Source organism: Plectropomus leopardus, chromosome 18 (assembly GCF_008729295.1).
Source record: "Plectropomus leopardus isolate mb chromosome 18, YSFRI_Pleo_2.0, whole genome shotgun sequence".
NCBI classification, from domain to species: domain Eukaryota; kingdom Metazoa; phylum Chordata; class Actinopteri; order Perciformes; family Serranidae; genus Plectropomus; species Plectropomus leopardus.
The window spans coordinates 12,826,617-12,838,912 of NC_056480.1; the positions used below are offsets into that span (position 1 = coordinate 12,826,617).

Genomic DNA, 12,296 nt, shown 5'->3' on the forward strand with positions numbered 1-12,296 from the left:
TTAAAGAAATATGTAACCAAATACCTCTACATTTTTAACATTCAGAGTCTTTACCTTTTACACCTCCTCATAACCAAAGCACAGCAACACGCTTGTGAGCGTGATTATATACATAAGTGTGAATGGTGAACAATAGGTGAACCTTGAGGGCAGCAGCTTTGAGAAGAAACCAAAATTTAAAATTAAAAAAAGTTTGACCCAAGTTAAGTTATACATAGCTCTTCAAAGCCCACAACTGCATTTAAAGTCCAGCTGAAAGTGAATTCCACAGTTTTTTTTCTCTTGAAGAAAATCAATGCTCTAAAAGAAGACAGTTACTTTAGAAATGTTGATTTGATACGTATAAAACATGCAAATGTAATGTATTTTTGGTTTGCAGAAACAACACAACACAAAATGAGCCTTTTACTTTGATCAATAACAACCCATATTAGCTTAATAGCTAATGTTTACTTATCTACGATTAAAGACTCATATATGCTGCTCTTGTGATTTTCAAAAGAAACAACCAAGGTGTACTGCCAACATTAGTTTGCAGGCTGAATTGGCCTTTCTTATGTATCTCCACATACCCCCTTTACTTACTTTCAGTAAAACACAAAATAATAACAATGCAATTTAAAGATAGATTAATATAATTTGGACCACAAAAACAGATAATTGATTGTGATTTCAGATGGACTTTAAAAAGGTTTCCTAACTAAAAACCTGAAAAAATGCTTTGAACCAGGGTTTTAACCATCGGTCACATATTGTTGACCAAAAGTAAGTTTTGCCTCAAGCTTTAATGGTCCTCAAGGTTTATCTTAACACTTTATGAGTGTTTTCACTCAAAGCAGAACAGTATAAAAATGAGGGCCTTTCCCCCTCATCTCCGTTTTGACACAACTAAAAGCTGTTAAACCAATGCGATACCAAAAAGTGTATTTGATATGAAAGACCTAAAAAGTCTACGTGTTTTTGTAGTGTGAAGTGTGTAGTGGTTAAGCTAGTTTTTAAAATGGAAAGCATTTGTTGCTTCTGTTTGGAACGATTCATTTCTCTGTCTCTTTTCATTTGAGTCTTTTGTTCTTCCTGCTGTGCACAGGAAAAGTTGCCAAAGCAAATGTTTGCTTTTTTTAAAAAAAGTTTTTATTGTTATTATTATTATTATTAGATCTCACAACATTAATTATGATAATTTCAAAGGTTTTCTTTTGTTGACATGTGTAAGGATGATATGATTGTTAGGAATACTTTGTGATGGCCTTTGAGCAAGCGATGTGAGTTTTCCAGAGATACTTAATTTAAAGCTGGAATTTTTTTAAGCCAAACTCACTTTCTGCCCTAAAGAGCCAGCGACTAGAAGAAAAATAACCACTAAAATGGAAAAAAAATGTAGGAAAAGTAGAAACTGGCTGCTAGTACCAACGAGAAACAATGCTTTAATGAATATAAGTGCTTCTCTGTTCTCTAAGCTTTCCACTGGTGTAATGTAGCCAACTGAAAACTTAAAGCTTTAAACCGTTGTGACTGAGGTCCTGTACTCAGTCTTTGGCCAAAATGAAAAGGTTTGGAGTTAGCGGACTGATTGTAGATAACCTGCAGTTGGAAACAGAGACCAAGCTGTGACAAGGAAGGGTTTGCGCAGTACATTTTATGTCGTACATATACACAAAAATGGTATCAGTTCAAACAAATGAAAACAAAACCCTCATAGTTAATGTTTTATAGAGGTTTGTATGTAAATAACTGGGTACAGTAAGAGTCAATGGAATCTCTATAGCTTAAAATGAGACTATGTAACTTTTGAAAGAAGAAATAACATTTTTTGACACACCACAAGGAGTAAGAGGGAAATGTATTTTGGGTTATTTGTTTGAACTGACCCTTTAGTGTTATTTATTTATTTATTTAAGCTGAGGGCCTCTGTTGTAAGTATTTAAGTTGTGAAGGTAATACAAGACCAGTACTTATATGCTCATATGATATCTGTTTCATATGATAGTACTCAGTACTTAGTGTCCATAAACTAATGTTATTCGAAGTAAAGTCTTCTTTCTGTTTAGAGCTGCATATAATCCAAATAAGAGTTAAGAGTTAGATCTGTTGTTAAATTTGAACTTTTTACATTATTATTAAAATATGATCGTTATAACTAAGAAACCTTGAAGAGAGGAGCTAAAATTATCAGCTACCTCTTTAATTCCTGCCAAACAGCTTGGTCTCTTGGTTACTGCAGACTGCTCTATATTAATGTTGGATCTGACCTCTGCTTTTTCTCCTTTCTTGATCACATTCCAATATGCCTAAAACCAAATAAAGAGATTTTGCTAATAAATGTTTCTTTATTTTACTTTTATGAGCATCCAAAAGTTGTGTCCTGCTATCCCTCAGATTTGCAGATAGATCACAAACATCTCCTTTAAGCCTATAAATCCAAACAGGACACTGGCATTCTGACCACTGTTTTAGTGAGGCCTGCTCTGGATTTTTTCGCCCAGAATGAGCTGTGGGACTGGCTATAACCCCTCCTTACTTGTTGGTATAATCATCAAAGCAACATATGCACATCCAAGTTTCGTTGGGCTCGATTCTACAAACTTAACTGGAAAGAGCTGAGAGATGCCAGATGTCAGACAAAACGAGATTTGTTCTTGGGGTACAGACTGTGGAAAAGACAGGATCAGTTGATCTGTGTAGCTGTGGTAGGAAAAGCTTTGCGTTGGAAAAAAAGAGAGGAGGGGACCAAGAACTATACCCTGAGGAACCCCAATAGTAAAGCTTCAGGGATCAGACACAGATTAAAACCAAGGTAACTTGTTGAGTGTGGTCCTTGTCATGGCAAGGAGGGCAGTCTCAGTTGATTTTATTTCCATTCTTTTCCAATCCAAAATCAGATACTCTGGTGTAGAAATGAATGCAACAGGTGGTTTGCAGCATGGCAAATACCTCAATAAATAACACAGCTTAAATGTTTTGATAAGCACCGCAAGGAGGCATGTTTCAACATGCAGGTGATATTTTATAGGATGTGAGTTTTATTTACTCTATTCAGCATTTGTCTGTGAAAATTGTTTGTACAAGATCGGGACTGTTGGGAAGTACATTCAAATGTAACCACATTTCCCTAGTATTGTTAAGGTAGCACTGGTGATCACAAAATCATCAAGCAGGCATTTTCCCTCTTTGTAAAGGGACAAGGACAAACACAAAATATTTTCTCTTAAAGGAGAGAAAACCTCAGATGTGATTTATATAAAACACAAAAATAGTCTGAAAATATTGTTCACCGCATCTGTCATGATATAGAACCAGATGTATCATCACTTTTTAATACTGCAAATTATTCAGAACCCTATTGTAACACACAAGACTTAAATTCTGTCATAGTTCTCAATGATATTAAACTTTATTGAGCATACATTATATAAGATAGATATTTTACATCACAGCCATTTGCAATTTGAATAATAATGTTGTTACACACCCATTAAATACATTTTTATAAATAAATTGCACATATGTTGATCATATACTGCATACATAACAACAGGTTATTTCTTGCTGACGGATCACAGTTCCACAGTTTTTATAAAGGACAAGAAAAGTTCTTCCCATAATGTTCTCATGCATGATCATCTAACAGCTAACACCTGCCTTAAGAACATATTGTAACGGTATTTTGTCACAAAACTTATTTCCTGAGTCACCACTGTTTAACCAGGGTTCCCACTGTGCTGGTTTGAGCTCAGATCAGACTCCATCTCCACAGCAGCTCCACCACTTCGGGCAGACAGACGATCCACAGAGCGAGGTGAGGCACTGTTGAATCGGCGACCACGGCAGCATGCCAACACATCAGCGAGGTCAGCCCGGAAAGAAGGCGTGTAGAAGCTGTAGATGACTGGGTCACAGCATGTGTTTAGGTTGCCAAAGACAAACAGTATGTGATGCACATACTCAGGTGTGTGCTTGATCATGGCTGGCTGGAACCAGTACCAGATCCCCAGGAGGTAGTAGGGTGTCCAACAGATGACAAAGGAGCTAACAATCACAATTGTCATCTTTAGGGTCTTAATCCGGGCTTTTGGAATCATGTCTGTTCCACTGCGTCTGAGGCAGTGCTCACCATCTGCAGAAACACAACATGGAGACAAACTCAAATATAGGATAGCATATGTTCAATAAACATAATCACATGGGCCAGGGATACTCAACTTACTTTGCTTGGGGACCACTTTTGCAAAATGACAGGAGGCCTAAATGTTTCTAAGATTTAAGGACATTTCTAGGATTTTAGCCCATTTTTAGGATTTTCATTTCTAGGAACTAGAGAGTGGATCACTTTATATTTAATGTGAATTAGAAAACGGTTTTGGGGCCACCCAGCATCCTATTTGGGTTCAGATTTGGCCCACAGGCTGTAAGTTGAGTATCACTGACATAGGTGATAAACTACTTTAGAGCTATAGTAGGTAACTTGTATTTAAAAAATAATAATTTTCCTCAAATTCCATGAAACTGTCACTATATTCACAAAGTAGTACATAAGACGGATAATGCCTGGGGAAAAAATCATTTTTCTCTGCCTCCTCATGGTTCTTATAAGAGCATTTGCAGGTATCGACCGCACATGAATGAATTAAACCATGTGGAGCCGAGGAGTGTCTCTGACACAGCTGTCAATCATGTCAAGCCTGGCTTGTGAACTGCCGTCAAACTGTCAGACTAGGCAATGCTGATTAAATATTAATCAACATTTTGTATAAAACTGGACAAAGACTCTTCTTATAGAATCAAAAGCAGAATAAAGGATCACTAAAGCAGCCAACACAGAGATGCAAAGACAACATAAATTCGGCAGTGGCTGCAGCCAAAAGCATACATATTACTTACAGCAAAGTGCTCATTGGGTGGTGCATAAAATCAGCAATTTACTATGTTTTCTTTTTTTTCACCAGTGCTAAGATGCAATGATGTTAGCCTTATTCATTACCCATAATGACATCATCCTTGACATTATTGCATTGTTGTGTGTGCAGTGCACAAACTGCAAGGTCCAGTATCCTGACAAACTGAACTACCTGCTGAGAATAACCTACCATTGTTATGTTCCTAGATTTTGTTGCCGTTTATATCCTGTTTAACTTTGAAAGTCGAGGTCCTCATGTGTCATGTGTTGTTTTACTTCCTGCCATTGTGTGTTTTCCCGCCTTTGAGATTGTCTGTCCTGCCCTGATTAGTTTCACCTGTTCCTTAGCTTTGCTGTCTCCTGTCCCTTGTTTTACCCATGTTGTTAGTCTACTCCAGCTGTGTCTTGTTCGTGTGATTAGTTATTTGTGTATATATACTTGTGTCTTTCCCATTGATCTTCAGTTTGTCTGTCTTCACCTGTGTTCATTGTGTCAGTTCCTGCTCCATTTTCTCTGCCTGTCATTATCTCTGATGGATTGTTGTGTAATCCTATTTTTTGGCCTCTTAAATACACTGCAAAAACACATATTGTATTGGTTGGTCATTTTGAGTGGTAGCAAAATTTGTCAGAACATCTAAGCAGCTCTAACCTGCAGCTTCCTGTCTGCTGCAGCTGCTCATTTATCTCCTTTTCTTTTGTTCAGTTCTGACACTGTTTTTTCCATGACAGTGTTGCAAAGCACGAAACATAAGATAAAAAAAAACAAAAAACAAAAATACAATAACAATTACTGATTTTGAAAAACACTACAAATTTTAAAGTACATAAAAATAAACCTTAATTCATGAGTGTACATGTAATTTGTTGTCCCCCTAGTCAAACCTCCAAATGTCTTTTGAGAGTCACACACCTTTGCTCTTGTGCATTTGGCCATTGATCTTGGTGAGGATGCGGGTGTAGCAGAAAGTCATGACAAGTAGCGGGAAGACATACAGTGTCACAAAGTGAAACATGTTGTATGCCGTCTCCTGCCAGAGATACTGGAAACTTCCATGGGTTACACACTGAGTGAAGTCCACTCCGTCAGCTTTAATGGCCCGAAAGATGAACAGCTGAGGATGAAGAGAGTGCAAAGAGATGAGGAATGAATTTCATGCAGTCACAGAAAAACACAAGTGCAGTTTGTTTGTATTAAACAAATTACACAAAGATCCACACAATGCATGAGGTCTTTCAACTCCATGTAGTGCAAGTCCGTTGAATGCACATTGTAGTGAACCAATTACACCATGTCAAAAACGTAACACTGAGGCCAACACTTGTTAACAGGTGATGAAGCTACAGTGAGCTGGTTGTTAAATGAGACTTTTCAACATGATGCTGGGGCTGCATCGTTGGTTAGGAATTATCTCGATGGCTTATGGATTTGTGCAATTGATTACACTCAGACTGAACCATTGTGCATTAAATGGTTATTAGTGTCAGAGCTTTGGGTGAACACATGAATAATTGCAGAGATGTCAGAGAAGAGAAACACTTAACAAACAGACCACATCTACTCCAAATAAGGTTCTTTACAACAGCAGTGACACACCCTTCACACATGAGGTGTGTAATAAAGCCCGATGTATCTTATTTATCTGTTCCATATTACGTGCCCAAGATTCAAGCCTCACTGTCCCTCTATGATTTGCCAGCTCTTTTTTTGGGAGTGATGCCTGTTTTCACAGCAAACTTCCTAAACAAATTTAAATGTATGTTACAATGTTTTTTGACGCTGTCTATTTTTTATTTTTTCTTCTTGTATGGAATTGCGGGAAAAAAAGTGAATATTGCAAAATAGTTATAATGCTGTCTTCGAATATGATTGACTGTTACTATAAGCATCCTTGTTTCCCACTGAATTCATATCTGTCTATGATAGCCTGTAGCCTCTGTCTGTGGATGCCGTGGCATGCATGAAAATGCAGCAAAAGTTTGTCTGTCACACTGGACCTGTCCAAGAGTTTGGGGTTGTTGGTTTTTTTTAACAAATGTTTAGGTAATTTTTGGTATTTTGTACTAATTTAACAATCTACATTTTGAAAGAAATCAAGCAAATTTCCTTAGGTTTCAACGGATTAACAGGTGAAAAAAAATGTGTGTCCAATCTGTTACTGTCTGGTAATCATTAACACGACTAGAATCTAATGTAAGTGGAACTACAAGTCTAATCTGGTGTTAATCACGTGTGCTTAAACTCAGCACCAGCTGATGAAAACGATAATGGCCCTAAAGCTCAGCATGTATCCTACTGTACCTGTGGAGATGCCAGCAGCAGACTCAGAGTCCAGGCCACCAGCAGCATGTGTCTGTTCCTGAGCCCAGCATCGAGAGAATCCAGGGGATGCAGGATGGCCCGATAGCGGTCCAGACTTACCACCACTAGTATGAATGCTGCTGAATGCATGGCAAAGAGCTTCAGGAAACACAGCAGCTTACACATGACATCCCCAGCATACCACTGCACTGTAATATTCCAAATGGCATCCAGGGGCATGACCACAAAAGTCATCACCAGGTCAGCTGATGCCAAACTGGCAATGAGCGGGCGGAGGTGTGCTGCCAGGCGATAGCCTCGCCCCCAGCACACACTGATCAGTACCGACAGGTTACTGCCAGCAGCAAAGACAAACAGCACCAGGGTGGCAGCTACACGGCAGCGGGCAGCCACAGTGAAGGATGGAGCCTCCCAGGGTGGAGGAGAGGGTGGAGCAGATGAGTTCAGCAGGGAGAAGACAGAGACGTTCTGTAAAGGATCTGCAGGTGTGGAAACCCACAGAGACACGTTGTCTGTCATCCTGTAACCGAGGGAGAAAACAATGGCATGAAGCACCATTCTTATTCTGGAAATGACCTGTCAACACGAAACATATAAGCAGCCTCAGAGGGACAACGCTTCCAACATACTTGTAAATTTTGTCACACAACCCAATTGGCATATGAATTTTTTGCAATTTATGTTTTAGCAAACCATGGATATCTTAAATTTGCGTGTCATTATGTAGCAGATAAAGTAAAACTTCCAACTACACTGTGGCTAATGTGGTTTGGGTACAAAAACTAATAGGTTATGGTAAGACTAAGATCTTGTTTGGGCTTTAGAAAACACAATATTGTTGGCACAAACATATTTTTGAGCCATATCCTGGTGGAAAACAGGATGGGATGCTACAAACCAAACATGAGGTAGCTATAAAACACTGGAAACACAGCGATGACACCCTAAAAAAACAACCAATTTTGTTGTTATTTGGTTTCAGACAGTGGTCTGCAACCACATCTTGTCTAAGTGACACAGCATTTTCCATCTTCTCCACCTCCCAGTAACAAAGTGGCTCATATGTTGAGTCACTTTAGAAATGTTGATATGATACATATTAAAGGTACACATTTTACATATTTGTGGTTTACAGAAATTGGACCAGATAATTGCTTCATTTTCTTGCGTTTTCTGTATTTGCATGTGTTTTATTAAGTTGCAGCACATCCATAAAAAAATATTTTTGCATTATTTAGCTGCAATAGGCAGCAGTAGGCAGCTGTTTTCGGAGAAAAGACTCTGACAAACCCACTGTACACTCCCTGCTCAGATGTTAACACCAGACAGACACAGTTAGAGGCTAGCTGTGGAGCAGTGAGCAGCTAAACAGACAAATATTTCATTCAGGAGTCGGTGTAGACCAAAAACAACACTTAATAAAGAGGCTGTCCTCTTTTATCTTCACAGTTTAGTGCCAAACTCTCAGTCTAACATATCTAAAACTCTTAGAGTGTACCAATATGTTCAGTTCATGTCTAATATATTTTATGTTTCACTTGAGTTGTTCTTTCAGCAGACAATAAAAGTGTAAAGAAAAAAATGCCTATGTCAAATTATTCCAAGGGACAGACATAAGTGGGTCCCTGCCATATTTTGTGTCTTGTCCTTGGCTGAAAAAAACCTGACAACCTCTTGTAAAGGCTATAGACGCTGATGACTGCTTCTGAAAACAAACTGGAGAAATCGCCAAACAACATGCTTTGTAAAGTCATCACAGGTCATGTAAAGTGTAATTTGTAATTAGCCACCACATGCACCTAACTCTGGTCGAGTGTAAGGCGGTGCAGGGGCGTCCTCTGCTGGTGCATCTCTGCATCTCCTCATGTGTCGATGCACCAAAGAACTCAACATAGGCAATGTATGGCTCCTTTAAGCCCGTTCAGACGCACAGGTATTATAATAAAGGTATTCATGTAGATGCAATAAAACTGAACAGAACTCATCTCTTGTCTCCATAATAACGATCTGAGCGGATGCAGTGTCTCCTGCTATCACTTTTTTCACCCCCATATTCTTAGCTCCATATGTTAGACTGCATTACTTCGACACTGGGGGGGACGCGCCCTCATCCCCCACCGACCTGCGCACACTCTGACTTAAACACACTAAATCGTATCTGTTATAACAATATAATACTTTGAGCTTCAAAGACACAAGCAGCAGATGTTTTCCTACCTGCAGATGGATGTGATGAGTCCACTGGTGGTCAGATAGAGAGGAGAGCAGAGCGGAGCTGTCCAACGTGCTGAAGCATCACTTTCCCTGCTCTCTGTCTTCTGGCCGCACACTTTTTCACAATCTCATAAATCAACCAAAATCCAGCCATATCAGTGGGATGTTTTTTTGAAATTATCGCATCCCCCCGCTCGTCCCATCAGCCCCCCTGCACACACACAGTGTTCTACAGTAAATTTCTATACCGCATGAACGAGGAGCCACAAGAATCAATGCCGATTGGTTAATTAGAGCGGGTGACGTGCGAGGTGTTGCAGCGGCAGCCACCTTTGTGACAGCGAGACATCCTGGGGAATTTCCAGTGCATTATGGGCTCTTTGTGCAGGTGCGGAGAGATGATAGGCTCTGCGAGGATCCTGTTTGATTTAATTACAATTTTCACAGTTAATACTAAATATGTTAACGTGTGTGACTGCATGTGTAACATTCTTTACCTGTCTGGTATCATTAACCATGGTTACTGTCATTTAACTATTAGTAATATGTATCTATTTACTTTATAAGAATCCTACCTTATCTAATCCTATCTAGGAATTAAATTAATATTATTGTAAGTATTGTGTATAAAAGTGCACTGTGTGTGTGTGTGTTTTGTGTGTGTGTGTGTGTTGGTGTGTGTGTGCGCTAGCCGCGTTACGTGCGCATGTGTATGTTGTATACATAACCTTATATATGAACACAACACACACACAAACACACATACACACAACCACACTATGTTGTGATGTGTGTTGTATGTGTGTTTGTGTGTGTGTGTAGTGTGTCTTACTGTCCAAAAATTAATCATTACAATGTGTAGGTATATCACAATTATTATAAGCCTATACTTACTTACAGTATTACAGTATTCTGCATGTTATCCTGTGTTAATTAGCTGCTCCCTGCCTTCACTTTTTTGAGGTCATCTTGACAGAAATATGGTCTTTATTCAATATAGAAAGAATATCACAGCAACTAACAAGGCCCATATCAAGGTGTCCTTAAACTACACATACATAAATGGGAGATGAAACAAGAGAGCTGTATGCATCAGTATAGGACTGCTAATTTGGCAAAAGTAAAAGCTAAGTCACCGACAGACTCTAAATAACATGGAAATGTTTTGAGTACTTTGTCCAGAAAAAAAACAATAGGTTTTTTTCAGTCAGAGTGAATAATTTATGCCTATAAAATTTAATCTAATAATTCCCTCAAGAGTTCAATATAGAAAATGGAAAACCAACAACTGACCTGACCCGTGCAGAGATTAGATGCTTATAATATATGAATTCAGGACTAACAAACGGACACAAGAAGTCTATTACGTGAAGACCGTTTATTAGGTTAGATTATTGGAAATTGATCACTTCTTTTTTTAGGATGAGTATTTGGCAAGATCAGCCCAAAAGAGAGAAGGTCACAGAGACAGAAAATCATTTATAATTAGATAATCTCCAAGTTTCTGACTCTCTCACCTCCATCTCACGTATTTTTAGCGATGTACTCAACACTTTTAAGCTTCTGCCAATGTGACACAATCCCTGGGCCCAGGTAACACTCCTGCTCAAACCGTGATGTGCAGAACAGTTTTATCCCATTTTCTTATAATATTCTATTATCTTGTCACTGCAGCCAGCTGAGGTTCTCCAAAATTCTTTGGAAACAGTGCAATATGGTGTTTTCCCTGTTGCCAAGAACAATCCACCAACATTACTTCTTGAATTTGACTACAGGCCAACTTTCCGTGTACCTCCTTCTGTTGTGAGAGGTTCCCATCTTGAGAAAATAATCACAAGCATGAAGTCTTGAAACAGGATACATGGTTTTGGTTTTATCTCAAACCTTCCTACTACTGCATGGATTGGAATACAGATCTAGGGATCTGTCAATGAGGCCCAAAGTGTTCAGGGGCCCTCACATTGGTCCTCTCATCGTGTAAAAATGACACTCTCAAATTTTTTGTATCAACTGTGATCAACCATATATGAGAGTACTCAGTAAATGACCACAAATGAATATACTATAGAAACTACAAAGACAAACACTAAAACAACAGACATCTGAAGACCTTTAAAAAGAGACACAAAATGACAACAAATAGTTGCAAAGGATGAACACAGAGATGTATAGCTATCTTAAAAAAAAGAAATCACAATTATTCTCCCCAGAAAGACACAAAATTACTGCAATAGAAATGGCAAAGGCAACTACAAAGAAAAACAAAACCTAAAGCCAAAAAGATTTACTCTACAAAACTTTCTCTCCAAAAAGAGATACAGAATCACCTTCAAAGGAGATACAAACATGACCTTTCCAGAGACACAAATATCACACTGTAAATGAGTCAAAGAAAATGACCACAGAGACACAAATAGAACCCAGAAGATATAACGAAAAGTCTACTCAAAAAACACAATAACGAGAATAATGCAAAGGAAGAAAAAAAGAAGATGGCAGAATGACAAAAAAAAATACAGCAAATATACCCCCATGTACACACAACAAAATGACTTACAAAAGATGATGCAAAGGGAACTACACAGGCAGACTCCAAACACAACAACAAAAAGCAACAAAATACCCAAAGAGGCACAGTTTTACCCAAAAGAGACAGAAAACATCTGAGACAACAAAATTAGCCTTTAACGACAACACTAAAACAACACCAAAGATATGTCTCAAGTAAGTAACAAATAGAGCCAAAGTCTAAACTGAAAAATGAATATAAGTAATATCCCATGACAAGACACAAATGGTTTCTCTAAAAGACTCTTCACAAAATAGACTACAAATAGAGGCAAAAGGAATTTCTCGCAGAGACAC

At 38.5% G+C, this 12,296-nt stretch overlaps 1 protein-coding gene across 1 annotated transcript; it reads right to left on the minus strand.

Annotated features, from left to right (window-relative positions):
- Positions 1 to 3,556: 3,556 nt before the first annotated feature.
- Positions 3,557 to 7,736, minus strand: LOC121957976 (gonadotropin-releasing hormone II receptor-like). Its single transcript, XM_042506809.1, has 3 exons — positions 7,197 to 7,736; positions 5,808 to 6,009; positions 3,557 to 4,114 (listed from the first exon to the last, which is right to left on the minus strand). Exons 1-3 carry the CDS (start codon positions 7,734 to 7,736, stop codon positions 3,699 to 3,701), a joined length of 1,158 nt encoding a protein of 385 aa, XP_042362743.1. The 3' UTR covers positions 3,557 to 3,698.
- Positions 7,737 to 12,296: the final 4,560 nt, after the last annotated feature.

What these genes read in the sequence shown, in the direction of transcription:
- LOC121957976 (XM_042506809.1), bottom strand. Translation starts at nt 7,736, where the DNA reads ATGACAGACAACGTGTCTCTGTGGGTTTCCACACCTGCAGATCCTTTA. An exon ending in TGCTGCTGGCATCTCCACAG is followed by an intron (nt 6,010 to 7,196) that starts GTACAGTAGGAT and finishes CTTCATCCTCAG; the next exon opens with CTGTTCATCTTTCGGGCCAT. An exon ending in CCAAATGCACAAGAGCAAAG is followed by an intron (nt 4,115 to 5,807) that starts GTGTGTGACTCT and finishes GTGTTTCTGCAG; the next exon opens with ATGGTGAGCACTGCCTCAGA.